This window comes from Lepisosteus platostomus, chromosome 22 (assembly GCF_059453375.1).
Source record: "Lepisosteus platostomus isolate fLepPlt1 chromosome 22, fLepPlt1.hap1, whole genome shotgun sequence".
Lineage (NCBI taxonomy): Eukaryota > Metazoa > Chordata > Actinopteri > Semionotiformes > Lepisosteidae > Lepisosteus > Lepisosteus platostomus.
This window is the reverse complement of record NC_142632.1, coordinates 13,126,792-13,144,434: the sequence shown is the minus strand read 5'-3', so window position 1 is coordinate 13,144,434 and position 17,643 is coordinate 13,126,792. Positions and strand designations below refer to the sequence as shown.

General features: G+C 39.4%; 1 protein-coding gene across 14 annotated transcripts in view; it reads left to right on the top strand.

Annotated features, from left to right (window-relative positions):
- Nucleotides 1-17,643, top strand: part of auts2a (activator of transcription and developmental regulator AUTS2 a) — a 320,347-nt gene that overhangs the window by 84,797 nt on the left and 217,907 nt on the right. For 2 of the 14 annotated variants that reach the window (XM_088616435.1, XM_088616433.1), the window contains exon 1: nt 4,843-5,257. The exons of the other annotated variants lie outside the window; for them this stretch is intronic. In XM_088616435.1, coding sequence (XP_088472561.1) covers nt 5,210-5,257 — 48 coding nt within the window. In that variant the 5' untranslated portion in view covers nt 4,843-5,209. Of the gene's footprint in view, nt 1-4,842; nt 5,258-17,643 lie in introns of those variants that run through there. 14 annotated transcript variants of the gene reach the window in all.

The window sequence follows — 17,643 nt, the reverse complement described above, 5'->3', positions numbered from 1 at the left end:
TTTTATTTTCTCCCTCTGCAGTCTTTCCAATGTCAGTTGCTGTTCTTGAAAGTCATTGGTCACCCAGAAATCTGAGAAACTCGTTCACATTAGATTTCCACTAAAATAAAATAACCGTCTCTTTTTAACACAACAGAACAGGCGGACCTTTATAAAAATGTAAACTGTAAAAAAAAGTGCTGTGGAAATGCAATTCTTCTTCTTCTTTTACAAAATCCACGAAGTGTCTGTGCTGTATGTAAACAGTATTTAAAAATGATGTATTCTTTAAACAGAATTTACACAAAGTATATGAAATAAAAAGCTCACTCAGGGGATATCAGAGGGAAGGTCCAGTGTACAAGAGCCCTTTGTCTGAAAAATACTCTGCTTGTATTCAGTATTTTCCCCCCATGAGAAAGCAGGTTATGTCATCACTTAGAGTGCTTTTACTAGCTCTGTGGAATCCATCTACTTGGGAGTGTGGTATAAAATACCATTATGCTCTCAAGTGAAGGAATTCACAAATTAGCCATGTGCAATTTCAGTGGCTGTTTACATTTCCATCATGTGGGTTTCACAATAATAGATCCCTTTACCCACCCGTATTAAGAAGGTTAAGAGCTGCCTGTTACCATTTTGCCTAGAGACCAGTGCTTCTGTGAACTCTTTTGATGGGTTATTATGACTTTTCCCACAACTGCATTGACTGAAATTGCCAGGGTCATTGATTTTGTCATCAGGATGATGCGAATTACTAAGAAACAAAGATTAGAGCTCTGTCGATTTATATCACCATTTCCTCTGTTTCCTCTCCATCAAATGCCTGTAGTTAACTTGAATCCAGTATGTTCCAGGCCTTCTGATAGTTTAATTTGGTTTAATATGATATCGATGACAGGAAAACATAAAAATGTAGATTTCCCTGTTTTGCTTTTCTAAAAGTAGGGGACAGATTATTCAAGTTCATTTAATAATTTAATAATTTTAGACAATTTAAGGGTCTATCTGTGTAAAATGTTTTGTCACTTAATTTTGTACTTTGTGAAAAACACAAATTATTGTTGCAGTATGAATCATTACATCAGAGTGTCCACAGTGATAATCATATGCATTTCCAGTGAACATGCAGCTCTTAGTAAGGTACATTTGCTATAAGAGACTGACTATTCTCTTGAGGAAAAAAGGCAGTGTACCGTGCAGACAGTGCCTCAGTGAGTGCAGACATATTAAATAGATCTGTTAAGAACATCATGGTGGAGCTTGCTTCACATGCATGTTCAAACTGCATTAAGCTGTGATTTGACACAGATTTCCCTTGGCTTCTTATGTACAGCATATCATCTTAAGTAGCATCAGGCAGGTAAATCCTTGTGCAAGTTTAAAGGGGAATTTCTAATGTGGCAAGTGTCAGTGTAATGTGTTTGAAGAATCCTTGATTTTCATTTTTTGCTTCCCTTCTCCATTTGATTATGTAAGTACATTTGATGGTGAGCATTGCATCTGCCCCCAAGAGCTTAAAAGATTAAAGTAACCACTAAAAGCATTTAGGAGGAAGTGAAGGGTAAGTTTGCATGAGGGTTCTGCTTTTTCATACTGGCGGTTGAGTGGAAAATTGCAAACAGGCTTAAGCCCTGCAGCCCTGGGCTCAGGAACATCTGGGTGCTGCAGAAGCTGGGGCTACAGTTCTAACTGCGCCATCGGAGAGCACTGTGCCTACAGCAGAGTCCATAAGGCAAAAGGAGTCTCAAACAGATCATCTTACTGATTCCCATCTAATAATTTTCTACTTGCTGGACTGCTATTTACATACATTCTGATCTGGGAGCTTTTGCGTTTAAAAGCTGGCATGCTTTTAGGTGCAGCAGGACAAAAAAAAGACCCTTCTCCTCGCTTTTAAACTGTATAATTAGACTTTCTCAGAAGGCTTCCTGATACGCTAATGCTGCCATCCCAGTTGTGCTTGCTGTGACTGCAGAAGCCATTCTGTTAGCTGGAGGCTGGGTACATCACAAGGGCTCTTTATGTATTCTAGTGAGCACCTTTCACAGATATGCAGGTGCCCCAATGACTTTCCTCTGCGTGAACCCAGTTCCAGCTTTAAATGCCTTACAAGTGATAATATGGTTCAAATTTATTCTGTAAAGATATAATTTATTTTTCTATCTCGGTATCACACATGAGGCTGAAAAGAGAAGAGTTGAAGGAGTCTAACCTTCACTGGCACGCTTGCTCTGGTGCTAAAGTCTGTGAGATGGGAGTAGGCAGGCAGTAGTGATTAAACTGAAGCAGCAGGCCAAGCTGCTAATCAGACTGGGTTGAGCCGAATGATGAATTAGACTAAACAGGTTTTGTGCATTTTCAGTGCTCGGGAGCCCATTATATTTATTGACAATGGACGGTAACAATTCTCCAGAGGTTATTTTAATGAAGTGCTGTAATGTCTACCCCAGCAGAGGTCATAACACTCATCTACTGCTCAGTCTAGTGCTCATATTTGAGATGATAATGTCAGGGTGTACTGCTGTTTAGAGTGTGGAGTGTTGTGCTCTAGAGTCCAGGCAGGACTTTCAATGGGTTTTACACACTAGTGCTTCTGGACCTTTTACTGCATTAGAGGAGTGGATATTTCAGGGTGGCAAAGATATCCACGCCATGCATGTGCATTTCTAAATGCAAATGCTTTTCTGCCATTTTCATAATCAATGTACAGAGCTCACTGTAGGGTGAGTAATGCTCTGTGTGGGCAGCAAGCTCACAGTCACTACCTATTAAAGAACTGAAGTGCACGTTAAAAGGGATAGCAACACTGCAATTTTAGTTAATAAGCAGATTGAAATGGTGATTTATTGCACCCCATGGTTCTTCTTGCCAACATGTTTTTGTTTCTTGCTTTGAAAGCTGTGTTAAGACCACCCGCCAGAACTTCTTTTTACGTCAATATGGTAGAATCATCCAGTTTATGATTTTTTTCTCTCTTAGAAATACTTTATCACGCAGTCGTGCTTTATTTCCACATACTCCAAATGTCTGTAGATGTTTGGGAAAGTCCCGGTTTTGTTAGGCTCACCCTGTGGGGGAAGACATTTTTGTCAACATTTAGAATTGCGGCTAAAAGCTCACATACTGTAGGTCTCTATGGGTGTGCTAAGGAACCCATTACACAATACATGTACTGTACAGCCGTTTACAATATATTTGTCAACTGATAACATTTTCATACTGTAAATTTAAGATCAGTTGATAATGTCCTTACTTATGGTGAATTTTAAATGCACGCTTTTATATGCAGTTCGCAGACGTTTGGTACAGTATATACTTGCTAAAGGCTTTTTGCAATGTTCAGTCTGTGTGACATGCAGTGGCTTCCGGCTGCAAAGCTGACACCCTGAAAATAATATATAATCTACCAGCTTTGTCTTAGGCTTAATATCTTTTCAGCACTCTTGCTATCAGCATTTATAGTATAATCTTTGGTTCAAGAAACAGTCATCTCCTGGAAAATACAGTTCTACATCTTGTTTCTTAAAGCTTTTGGCCACATATTTACTTACAAAAATCTGTCATTGTTTTTGTATAAAAGGTGTTTAATACTGTAACGCATACGGCCACCAGTGAGTGTGTAAGAGCCGGCTTACCAGAGCGGTGACGTCACCGCCCTTCCCTTTAATAGCAGGGCCACAGCCGCTGGGCTGGGGGGAGATCTCTCTTTAGCCCAACAGGCTGGGTACCTGTTGAGTGATGCCGGAGGCCCGGGTTCAAGTCCCCGACGGTGGGGGGCCGACCTGATACGGCAGCAGGCGAGGGTGCCCACCTGAACCCTGTAGCGTTACAATACTGTATGTTTCCCTCCTATTTCCTGGCTATGGTTTGTTTTTTTATACACAATAATGATGCACTTTAGCACTCATTCTGTGATACAAACTCACCCTCAATTGAGTTAATTATTTATTTAATTTTATTAGGAATCTCAGTCAATTTTTTACACAGCTAGATTCAGTTTGCCTTTATATAGATGTTTTGTTACCCTCTGTAATAGAAAGCATGTGTTCTGGCTTCTTGAGTGGCCAAATTTGAGTAACTCGTGTGCACTTCAGATCCTGCTGTACATGGCTGCAGTTTGTGCCAAGCTCACAAATTGCATAATCATTAAACACAGAGTGTGTATTGTATATGAGCTGTAAGACATTAACAGAGTTGCAGTAGGAAATGAGGGGGGCCTTCTCCTTGTGCTTTTAGAATCCCATTTCCATCATTTTCACAGTTGCCATACGGGTATTCTAGGATTTTATGGAGAGTTGCAGCAATTATTTGATTAATTTAAAAATGTGAGCCTTATTACCAGAGCGGGTGTTTGTTTCTATGGCTTACATTTCTTTAGTCCAAAGTAAATTATTTCCACAAAAACATTTGTAATACAGTGCACCAGTAATGGTGGAATGTAATTCCCAAGAAACATCAGCAGCTCCCGATGTGTAGAATACTGCGGGTACTATACTTTTTAATAATTTAAAATATGTATTTTTAGTAATCATACCTTTCACAGTTCTAGAAATGGAACATCTCTCTGTTGACCCCATAACAATTTCTGCCTTTGTTTTTATTTTATTTTCTCTTTTTAGTTTCTTTTGTCAGTTCCCAGAAAGTGAGCTGCTGTGGCTGGGAGCACTGTCATTACTGGGCGGTGTTGAAGGAGTTAAAGACATGGCACTGCAATCTCCAAATGGGCAGTGTGTTGTCAGACTAATGTTTAGCCAGGTGTTAATCTGTGTCTGGAGGGGAAATGCTGGAATTCATTATTCATTTCATTGTGGGGAAGAGAGAGAGTACTTGGAAAGAGAGGGAGAAAGCAGAAGGATAGGGAGAGAGAGAGATGGAAGACAGGGGATGCTGGTCTTTTGGGTCCGAGCCAGTTCTGGAGCCAGCCTCTTGGCTTATTGACATGTGCCATTTGTGATGTACACAGCTGAAGTCCATTTGAGGAATTCTGCTGTCAGACTGCCAGGCTGACAGAGTCGCGCGCAGCCTGGCTTACAGGCAGCAACACGGGGAGAGGGAGCCAGTGAGAAGGTTAAACAGAGGGAAAAGGGAAAGAAGGCATTTAAAGAGACGAACATCATTTACTCCATTTACTGCATGCCATTCTGGAGAGTGCTTATCCCTCAGAAACCTTTCTGGCATCACAGATTCCCACAGCAGGCACAGTTTCTTAGGGGCAGCAGGTGACAGGATGATCAAGTCAAGCTGGTTCTATGTCAAGTTCAAGTATGCAGAGAAGGTAAGTCAAGATGTTCTTTTTTCCTCAGCATGATTCGAATTGACTGCCTTCACTCCTGGGTGTTCCTTTCCTTACTTGCAAATCTGATACTTGAATATACTGTGCAAAAAAATTTCCGACCTAAAAAAAGGAATCTGAGGTAACCAAAACAATATTTTAATTATTCGCAAATGATAGACTCTAATCGGATCTTTTCTAGAATAAGACATTGATGTTTGTTGGAGCCTTTTACATTGTTTTGGTCTTTTCTAAATATTGAATATTTCATTGAATACCTGAGCCTGAATATCTACAGTAGTTGCATTGATTTTGATGTCATGAATATGAAAAAGAAACATTCACCTGGAGACATTTGCTGAAGCTTTATAGTCTTAGTTTTAAATCTTTTTTATATAATCAATAAAAACATTTATAATGCGATTACATTTGCTGTAGCTGTCATGTGTTTGTAGATTTAAGATTTTGTTGTCATGCGATTAAAAATTTCTGTCAAGAGTTCTAACTGGTTTCTGAAATATATGCTGCCTTTGACTGTGTTTCATCCATTTATTCTGTAGTGCACTTGTCGTTGCAGATTGTTTCATTTTGAGTGTATTTTAAAGTGTAAAGTCTATATACCATTAATGTGTTCCACAAGAAAAAACTATGTGAAAACTATGCTCTATGTGAGGTCTGTTAAGATTGTTTTACAATAATAGTAATACAAAAGGTTGTTTTCATATATGGGTGAATAACTAAAACAACCTTTGTATATTAGTCCTTATGAATGATTATCAGGTGGAACTGCCCAAAAGATTTGAGTTTGATATGTGATTACCATTTCAATGTGGAGCCTTTGACTGTCCACCTTACCAGATACCTTTTTTCATTAGGCATACAGGACATGGACAAGCTAGAAAAGAACAAGTGAGTGAGTTCAACTCAGGCCATGTCTGCCTGGCCTTTCTGACTTGGAACAGATGGACCTTGGGGCCAGTTTATCACACAGCCTCATCATGGAACTTGGGGTGCACCACAGGTCCCCAGGTCTGATTTGAAATTGGGGGTAACCAGAGTGCACTCTGACAGTCTTCTGGAAGCACAGCTTTGCAAATCATGCAGTGTCAGGCATGACAAGGTACACAACAGAAGGTCTTTTTGGGCTTTAGTTATTGTTTAAAACTAGCTGATGCTTTGTGTTGTGAGAAACATCTGGCAAAAGCATTCCGTCTGTAAAGCGAAAAAAGTGAATAGGGAGGTTGAAGTAGGTGTAATGGATACTGTCCACAAAAGACATTGACAGGCCTACACTTGTGATCAGAATTATTCCTAGTTTATTGACTTTTTTGAATGTTCTGGCACTGCATGGCCAAGATCATATTGTGTGTTAGACATACCTCAGTGCTGATGGGGAACAGACAGTGTGGGGACCAGGCAGTATTCTCCAGCACAGCTGGCTTAATGGTTGTCTTTCCTTGATAGGGTGGGGAGGGTTTAGTTAATTTGCACGTAGTCTAAACGATAATACACTGTCGTCTTTTTTCTTCTTCTTTCCACTTCAGTACAGCATCATGGACTTACTGAATTCAAAATTCTCAGAATTGTCTATATTTAGAGGCATGCCAGAAGAAATCTATCCAAATCATTGCAAACCAAAATTTAGCAAGAACAGCCATTCAGATGCCTTAACCATTGTTTCTGGTATTGTGCCCATTGCTCTATATTGGACATCTATGCTTCAGTCTTGTATTCTGTTACTTCCTACAAATGAATCTGGTCTGGTACAGCTTTGGTTGCTAGACATGTGTTTATCATCAGACTACATCACCTTCACAATTACAGAAAACACCATGTAGACTGTGGTTTCAGAAATGTTTGTGTTATTTTATTTCATTGCTGCATTCAGTCTAAATGTAAATTTCTGTATTTCGTTAGGTAAAATACTAGCCTTATTTCATTTGTCTGGCGTTAAAATGCATGCGTTTTTCTTTGCGTTTTTACATTGCCCGCAAGTCACCCTGTGCCATTTCTTCCAATCAATCTATGTAATCATAAAGATTCACAAATTGCTTATCTAGAACTGAAGAGAGCTCTCTGTTTCTAATTGTTTCTTCTCCAGGATATCACTTTTCATGCTGTGTAGTATATATGGTGGTATTTACTTTCTCCCTGTTACCTTGTGCACTGGTCTTTGGTATTTTCAGCCCTGGTGGTGGCAGGTTGTTTAAGTTTCAATGCAGTGCGTTATTGTATCTTATCCTGGCTGGAATCTAATGTATCTCAGGAGAAGCCACGAGGCAGCTTAGAGAACTGTCACCAGGGTGAGGATGGTGATACTCTGTGAAAACGAAAACTGAAGCCAGGGCTGAGACTTGTCAAGCTGCCTGCTGTGCTGTCGAAACACAGCTCCTTGGTTACATGTCCATGGTTTAGTTAATACCACAGATGTCTCCTGTGTCAGGGTATTTACAGGACCGGGGAATGTTCAAATGGTTAGGGCTCTTGTTTGAGGTTTTTGTTTGAACTTGTGTCAAGTTAGAGCTCTTTCCAAGAACTCAAAATAGTGTGCATTCTTGGTACCCTAGGAAGTTCAATAGGTCTCCATAGTTCATCAAAAAATTGCTTAGACTTTTAATGTTTTGTAGCGAGTGCTCTCACAAATCTTGTATGAGGATGGCTCATGGAAAATTTGGAAGAAAGGACATGGAAGAAAGAGTAAAGCTCCTTTGATGTAGTGGTGTATTTCACTTTTACTTGAAGCCTACACTTTTTCAAATTATTTGACACTGCCAATTTGACATGAAGCAGGTAGAAGAAATAACACACTTACAGAGAATGCTGTATGGCACATACTATATATCATGTACTACATTCATTATGTACAGTATTACTGAAGTTAAGCAGGTGTGAGCCTGGTCAGTACCTGGATGGGAGACTCCTGGGAAAAACTAAGGTTGCTGCTGGAAGAGGTGTTAGTGGGGCCAGCAGGGGGCGCTCACCCTGCGGTCCATGTGGGTCCTAATGCCCCAGTATAGTGACGGGGGCACTATGCTGTAAACAGGCGCTGTTCTTGGGATGAGACGTAAAACTGAGGTCCTGACTCTCTGTGGTCATTAAAAATCCAGAGGCGTTTCTCGAAAAGAGTAGGGGTGTTACCCCGGCGTCCTGGCCAAATTTCCCATTGGCCCTTACCAATCATGGCCTCCTTATAATCCCCATCTATGAATTGGCTTCATTACTTTGCTCTCCTCCCCACTCATAGCTGATGTGTGGTGAGCGTTCTGGCGCACTATGGCTGCTGTCACATCATCCAGGTGGGGCTGCACATTGGTGGTGGTGGGGGGGATCCCCATTACCTGTAAAGCGCTTTGAGTGAAGTGTCCAGAAAAGCGCTATATAAGTGTAAGCAATTATTACTAATTATTATTATTTTAACTAGTTAAACAGTTAAATAACTTTGTCTAATGTATCAACATGCATTCATACTGTTCATAAAGCCCCAAGTGCAGCAACATTCTTTGCTGTAAGAGCGCCTTTGGCTGAGAACATTTGATACTATACAGAGCAAAAATGTTACATGAGCCCCATTACCAACTGTGTAGATAGAAATGTATAGATGGAGGGAACCTTGAAGATGTGTCTCTGTAAATATCCTCCTTTTCATTGCATCTGTTTGGGGTGAAATTGTAATGTCTCGTCTGCTGTGGAAAAGATTATGGAGCACACCTCTCATGGCACAGCTAAAATAAAACTTCACCATCCAAGCAGGGGACAGGAGACATGAAAGATTAAGGCAACAGGGCAGGCAGTTACATACTGTATCTATGGGCTTGCTAAGAAATGCTTAGGCAGATTGGAACTCATGACTGCTGCAGGGGCAACGATTTTTCACCTAACGATAAAGTAATTGTTTATTTCCAAACGGATCACATTTAAATGATTACAGGCATTCTGATACACAGAAGCTGTATTTATTTATGTATTTTATTTTTGTGTCCCTGGGTGTATTTCCTAGTTGAAAGTGATTCAGTACCATTCTATGTATAATTTTGTAATCTAGAGACTGTCAATATTAATAAAAAGCCCAGTGTTCCGTCCCCGAAGACGGTTCCAATTCACATGAAAATTGATTGAATTCTATTCCTGTTCCTGTAGTGTAAGGAAGTAGGGGGGTCTTCTGTGTTACAATTTCTGTTCCCTCCTTGCTCTAAGATTTCCTGCACAAAGCGCTGATTGACAGAATAACTCTCAGTGCTATGTAAAAAGGAAGAGACCTTAAACATGGGGTTCAGAGTAACAGTTTGACAGAGAGCTACTTCCTTGGCTCTGACATAAACTGTTCAGATAACCACGCTTCAGTTTCCTTTTAGGCTAGTAAAATGCAGCTAGTGAGATAGAAACTCCTGCTTCATAGACAACTTCTGTACAGTAGCATATTTCTGTTGTTGCACACGGGGTTAGCTTTGCTTTGGCGGTTTTGGTTGCAAAAACGGCAAAGCAAAACTGCACAAAAGCAGAAACGGCATCCTGTAATTTGCAGTGATAATTTTGTGATTTGGAAAGTAAGAGGGTCTGTTGCTGATTGAGTGGAGAACAGCTGATTTGTTTAACTCGATAGAATAATTGAAAATAATTTATTTTTTATATTTATGGCATGTTCAGGGTCTGAGGGATACCAAGAGTAGAAATGTTTTTTTTTGCCCTTTTTGTGCCTTTTATACATTTAGACATTCCTTTATTTTCTTCATTTTTATGGCAGATATAGAAATAAATGATGGCGGCTTCAATGTATTGCTGCTTGAGAGCTGAGAGTTTAAGCAGACCGCTTGTGTCTGTTCTGTGTCATCAAAGCTGAGATGATAAAATGTAAACGCGCATATGTGAGGAGTAAGATCCCAGATTTTTAATTCTTATTTAATCCCCTCAATTTTCTTATCCAGATGGCCACCCAGCCTTAACAATGATAATGTGAGAGGTCTCATTAAGTTACATTAAGTTAAAAATCATTTGTCTGTGGAGATTATAACACTGCTGCCCCATGTTTCAAAGTGCATTGTGCCTGCGGTCATAATATCCATTATCGCTCTCCCTCTCTCGCAGACTGATCAAAGTGCTGTTGAACACGATCACAGATTACAACCACATAAAAAATAGTTTCATTTTGAGTACCAGTGAGGTATTGTACAGTAACATACAAATGGCAACTTTGGCCTCGAACACATTACCTGCCTATATGGCTTAATATAAAATATAAATTTTTCTTTGGCCCATTTATTACAGGCAGATGGGCAGAAAGAATATAAATCGAGGAGCAAGATGGTTTGGATTTTTGATAATGCAGAGAAGAAATCTCTGCTTTTCTCAAAACAATTGCTAAAGGTAATAGCATCTTAACTGTATATCGCCAATAAATATAGTATCTAATGCACTTACAAGAAGTTTGAGAGCTTGGGTGTAATACAAAGATTTTTCTGTCTAGCTCAAGATGTGTGTTCCCTTAAAATTGTGGCCTTTGCTTGGGAGTAATGATGTTTAGCTGAGGGTGATCTCATTTATTTATGCTCAAGATTAACTGAGTAAGAAGCTTACAGAACTTTTTGCCCTGTTTGCAGGCAGGCACAGTGCTCTGGAAACGTGGAAAGCATTTAAATTCTTCAACAGTATTTGAGGAGATTACAAGCAAAGCCTAAGCTCCAGATGTTAAAAGCACATTCGCAGTGAGAAAACATTGTACCTCCATGTAAACATCTGTTTGACAAAGGCTCTGAATCAAGATCTGTAGGATAAAAGATGATCAAAGCTATAAAGGAGAAAACTGTTACCACCTCCGCAAGCTTGCAGATGCACTGCGAATTGTATATAATCTTTTTCTTTCTGCATTGACATAGAAGAAAACAAGATATAAAACCTAGGCAGCTGACAGAGGCAAAGTGGTGAGCTGTGTATCTCCAAGATCTTCTGCTCCAGTGGGAAGGCAAACTGAGAAAAACATGGTTCTCATCTGCTTTTTAATGCCTGAGTCGTGCCTGTTAAGTGTTCCAAGACAAACAGAGCATTTGAATTTACAGACATTCAAAATGACTTAACATCTCCTTCACACGAACTGCATACTGTTCCACGTACTTTCTGGTAGTAATATTTCTCAGGTTAAATGTCCTTTTTATAACTATTCCTGTTTATGTATAGAGATCATTTAGATTGTGAGATTATATTTTGATTTTTTAGATGTTTGTTGGGAGATTTAAAGTCATATTAGATGTACTCAGAAATGGTTTGCAGTGTATGCTCCTTGTCAAAAATATTTCTGCTTGACTAAGGTTATTATGAAGAAAGGATAATTTGTTGTCCATAAGGTTGCACTTCAGTGTAGGGGCTGCGAATTCATGTATAGACTCTTAATAACCCATAATACAGGAAGAAAATAATATTGCCGTCAATAATCATGTATTAAAGGAGCCTTAGTAGTGTAATTGCCTGGCTATTGGCAGATATTTTGTTATTTAGAAATAATATAAGCAATTTAAAATTAATAATTGTGTTAGTTATGCACTGGTGAAGCGGGTTTTGCAATTTCTCCCTAGGCTTTTCCTTTGTTTTGAATTATGTTGTGTGCTGCATTAGTGTGTCTGGGGAAAAAAAATCACAAATGACAAATAAAGGACCTTTGTCAGGTCATAGTGTGTCTCCGACAAAATACAAACTCTACCACAGTTTTACTTGGCATCTCTTTCCCCATCTTTTCTGTATTTCTAGTATCCTTTATCATATCTGGTGCGCATATCAAAATCATTGATATTTGATCTTTGAGCATCGGGAGTATATCAGAGTATGGGTGGACTGATAGAAGGTGAAGCTGTTGCCCACTCTTTAAATTGAAGACGGCTCTGTAATTTCGGATTGTATTAAACTCCTTAGCTTCTTGGAAAGGATGTGTACTTACTGTACACACTATATGCTAAAATATGTTTGCCATGCTCTGCTATTTTTCAAGAAATAATACACCGTAGCTGCAGTTAAAGTAATTAATTAAGGAAGTGGCTTAACGTGCAGATGTCATGTCAATAGAGCAGAACACTAAGCATTTCTCATGAAAGAATGTGTTGTGATCCGTGTTGTTTATTTATTTTTAATGCTGTGCTGAGCTCTAGATTCCCCTCTGTAACTGATCATTTGGATAGTTCCCATAGTTTTGGTGCCTTCTGCCCTGATGTAGGCTGAACCTGTACCCAGTTTTTCAATACGTCCTCTGTTATCAAACTTCCACACACGGGGTCACCCACACAGGCTGGCAGTGGGGCAGAGCTGTGGGAATGCTTTAGATTCTGCAGTGATAGATCACATGCCCCCAACCTTTAGGGAAACAATTGTTTTTTTGTTTGAAATTAAGCTTGTGTAATTGTCGGGCAACATGAGTTTTTCAAGAAATTGTTTTCAGAACAATCCTCCCTTTTTTTGCCAAATACAAGTCCCTGCAAAGGTACTGACAAGATACAGTGTAGCAGAAGAAACAGGCTTAAATTAACTAGCTCACATACTGGGATTCCAGTAGATAGGTATTTTTCCAGATTGTATAAATACTATATTTTGGTGAAAATATTTTTTTACAGAAATTTATGCTACTGGAAGTATAACTTAAATTAATAAATGTTGGTACTTTTTTGGGTTTGTGGCTGGATTGGATTAATCTAATGAAAAGTAGATTGCAAATGGATGTGAGGTTAATGGACCAGTATGTTATCTTACCGTAGACTAAATACCCACCCTTCAGACAGAGGGCACTATACTGCAGAGGTAAGAAAAGTTGAAGCCCTTTCAAAGTTATTTCTGCAAGACCATGTCCTCATATGAGGTCAAACATATGAGGTCTGTCCTGGTCCTGGTTGGGCAAAATCAATGTTTTCTAATTCACATTAAGGTTTTCTGTCTTGAACTCATTTTTAAGCTGCACCTGTAGCCCAGATATACTTAAAAAAGTATAATTGTCTGGTGTTGTCAAGTCGCTCAACTTTGATTGTATGTCACTTTTCCTCCTGGCAGTTTACAATATAGCACGTAAGAACGTCACAATGAAAATCCCAAAGCACACTTAAGATATTTTGTTGCATCTTCTAAAATTTCTTAAGTCTTGACTTTGGGGGGGAACAAAATGTGGGTTAAAGTGTAACAAGGGTTATAGTCGAGGTGCATACTGAAGTCTTGAAACAGAAAAAAACATATCAAAGAGCGAGACCCATCTGTCAGTGGGGAGTAAAAACAGCTGGTATCGAAGATGCAAAAAATTGGTATGTGAGTGACAAGATGGGAAATGACAGGAAACAGCTTTTCACACTTTACGGAGCAAAGGATACGGTCCATCCATGTTGTGATGTTTGAGTACATCCAGATGCTGTCCCCTTCTCACATTTACATATTGTCGATCCTAATGCACATCTAAAAGTCTTCCACTTCCATGGAACGTGGGAGTCTCATTCCTTTTTCCCCCATTGTTTGCTATTGTCACAAAGTAGGCGAAACCGGTTTCTTGCCCTTTTAATTCTATTAAAGTATGGATTTTTACACATTTGTTTTCTTTTCATGGTGATCATGTTAGTTGGGCTTTTTGTGAATGTTTTTTGCTGGGAAGATAAATAGAAGAGAGCTGGGAAGAAAGCCTGTATTTGAGGTTTCTGCACTTAATGGAAAACCAGATTACAGCAATTTAATCTATTTACAATACAGAACCTGTTTCATTTCTCCTAAGGCATTCAGACACACAGTCATACTTTCTAAATTATACCACTTATAGAATTGACCATAACAACAAAAGGTGGCCTCACAGAAATAACAATTGATAACAAAAAGAGCTGTGAGTCTGCAGTTATTCTGAACTGTAATTGTTTTGGTCCCTGTAGGCAAACCCATAAAAGAAATGTGCTGAGCATTCAGACATTTAGTTCAGTCTCATTCTTTCACACAGAATGATAATACAAAAAAAGCTTTTAAATTTTAAAAACGCAGATCAAATCCAACATAATATTAGTTTGTTTCCATTGTATTTAGATGAGTGGAGAAAACAGATGCGCATCCATTCACTGCCATGATGTTTGTCATATACAATACATTTCTGCTATTTAGAGCAAAACAGCCTTTTTACATTACCTTGTGTGAAACAAATAATTGTGTAATAGCACTTGCAGAAGTCTCAACTTCTGGTTCATACACCTGCAGTCATGATGCACTCGAAAGCTTACAGTGTTCTGCAAAGTCCATAGCTGAAACGGTGTAGCCTAACCTGTATCTTTGTAACTTAACTAGCTGAAAAGCAGGGGGAGGATCTGTTTACACATAGCATTCTGATGACCAAGACATTCCTTCTCGTAATGCGATAATGCCACTAATTGTTTAATCACTTAAATATGTTACATGGTCTCTCTGACACGACAGGGGAGAGCCGCTAATAAATGCTGATTATGGTCACTTGAAATCAGTACAGAATGAGAGGAGAGCTGCCCTGGAGGGACTTTATTTTCTTGCTTGATGGATCGAAGAAGGGTGGCAGCTGTTGTGCCTGGAAAAGGTCACCTAGTCGCTTCAGCAGACGAGAGGAGCAGAGGAGCTGTCATTTCAGCAGCCCCTTGGCTCTCGGATTGACGGCCGGGCTCTGGAGCACACGTGGAATGGAGCCTTGCCGAGATGAAGCTGTCTCTTTCTGTGCCCGATTGTGCCTCTCCATGCATGCCTAGGTGTGAGGGTGGCGAGAGGAGGTGTGTGTGTGTATGTGTCTCTGCTTGTGCGTGCATTCATGTGGGTGGCTCTGTGGTTGTGGAAGATTGGTTTCCATCATTTGTTTTCATTAGAAATGATAACCGTGCCCTGTGCTTTGTAAATAATCTGATCTAAATGAAGGCTTAATGGCTTTGTTTCCTTTTCATATTCTGATGCAGTGGTATTACACACTTTTCATTTCACAAGCGACTCGTTTCAATCCCTGACGAACGACACTAATAGAATTTCCACATGGGCATTCAAAGTAAAGCTAAATATCACAAGAAAGAAAACTGCTCTGTGCCAAGGCAGCGTTTTTAAGTATTGCCCACTGTTGAAATAGAAAATCAAAAGCAAACAGTGCAATTATTGTCAGCTACACTGCTTTTAATTACAAGATATTAAAAGCAAATCTCCAAGTCAGCACATTTTTCACTCTTTTCTTTGTAGACACCATTTTGCATGCCAGCCTGCAGTGTCTGCAAAGGCTTACGTTTAGTATAGGCAAAATGTAAAGTAATCCTATTGGCATGTTTTCTGTGTTTACTCAGTACAATAAGTACAGGTTGTTAAAAACTTGCCCCTATAATCCTATTGGCATGTTTTCTGTGTTTACTCAGTACAATAAGTACAGGTTGTTAAAAACTTGCCAGCAGGTGAACAGTAAGTGTTGTGATAGTACTGTAGATCCACTGTGCTGAGTGTTGATTTTAGACACTACTAGACTTGGGGCAGCCAGCATGGTGGCTCAGTGGTTAGCATTGTTCTCCTAGTGCTGGGACCCTGGGTTAAAATCCAGTCGCAGGGTACTATCTGAGTGCAGTTTGTATGTTCTCCTCATGTTTGCATGGGTTTCCTCAGGGTTTACCGGTTTCCTCCCACAGTCCCAAAACATACAAACATACTTGGAGGTTAATTGGCTTCCATGGGAAAATTGGCGCTGGTGTGAATGTGTGCCCTGCAAAGGACTGGCATCCTGCCCAGGGTGTGCCCTGCCTTGCACCTGTTGCTTGCAGGGAAACTTAAGGCTCCCCTCTGACCCTGAATTGGCAGAAGTGGTTATAAAATGGAAGAATGGATAGAGTTGGGGTTAAAAAGTTTTGTGTAAGCCCTTGATCGGCAGTTATAGGACATAATTGTTCCTGAGCCATTGACAAATAGAGGCAGTGGGGAGGCTCTTATAGGCTTGTGGGTTGAATAGCTATCTTATATTTATTATGCATTTTAGTTTTAATTAATAATACAATAATAATGCATTCATAATTTTAACATGTCTCTGACATACAAATGGCGAAATTTAAAGGTTAAGTGAGAATTTATTCTGTAGATCATGCAGACAACTATTGGCAGCCTTTTTTCCCCATTTGAGACATTTTATAAATTAAAAGTACATTACATTTAAGAGGTAGCTAAGGATTTATTAATCAATGGGTAGCATAATGTATTTACATGTGCTTGTACATAATACATAACAGAAGCACTGGTGTGTGACGGGTGTTTCTGCAATCTCTGTTAACGTGCAGGCTTTCTAGCTCTGTGAGTGCTGTTTAATTTATGTTTTGGTTGCATGCACGCTTACACACAGGACGCGGTAGAGAGAAATGAAGGGCTTCATAATTAAAGCTGTAGGCCATGAGCCGACTATCAATGCACTGCACCGATTTTAATCTACCTGCAGGGCTTATGTAAATTCAGGAATGTCAGCGCTTATTCAACCTTAAGACTCCAGGTTTTCATTTATTCGCCCATCCTCCCTGCCCCACTCTTATTTCATCTGCAGAAAATGGAGAATTAAACATGTAGTTTGCCCATATTGGGGTTTTAGACCCTGCATTAAATATGTTTCCAATCTTTATTGTCTTCATTGTTGTTCCAAAATGGCCGGGAGGTCAATCGAATCTGAAAAGTAACACATTCCGTTTGCAAATAAGACTGTAGTTACATGGGAATCTAGTGGACTGGAGTACTGGTGGAGAATTAAGTATGTTACTATGAGGATTGTATTTGCATATTCTGATCCTGTTGTCATTCACTTTCTCCTGGCCTATTGCACCATTTGAAATTGTTTGCTTATTATGACTTTCTGATTTTAAGGGTGACTTCCCTGGAATTTACTCTTTATGCGGAAATTGTATTCACTTTTTTATGTCAGTTTCTTATTTTTGTGGCAACTTTGCTCTTCTTAAATGTTTTTCCATTTCTGATAACGTCATTACTTAGATTTTGTGGCTGTTTGAAGTTTGTCACCTAATGCAGTTGATACAAGGCCATCAGTAGCCTTTCACAGGTGTTCTTGAAAAAGGCTGGATCCTATATTAACCCCTCTTACTCGTAGGACTTTGTCTGCACTGCTGTAACAGCTGCCATGCATGTCAACAAATTAATGAAACTGCGTATGCAATTTGTCGTCCTAACAGGTGACACCTTGTAAGATGGGTCAGGGAGAGATCTGTCTGGTGCATGAAAATTAGTTTTGCTTGTAATTGGAATTGATTGTTTTACAACTAAATTAATCACATCACAAGCCTTACAGTAACTGCAGTTACTTTTATCTATGGAAGTCAGGATTATCGCCATTCCTTCTGATTTTCTTGATCTATAAGTCCAATATCTATAGGATGTAATATTCCTCCCATAGATTTTGTATATACAGCATTTATTTT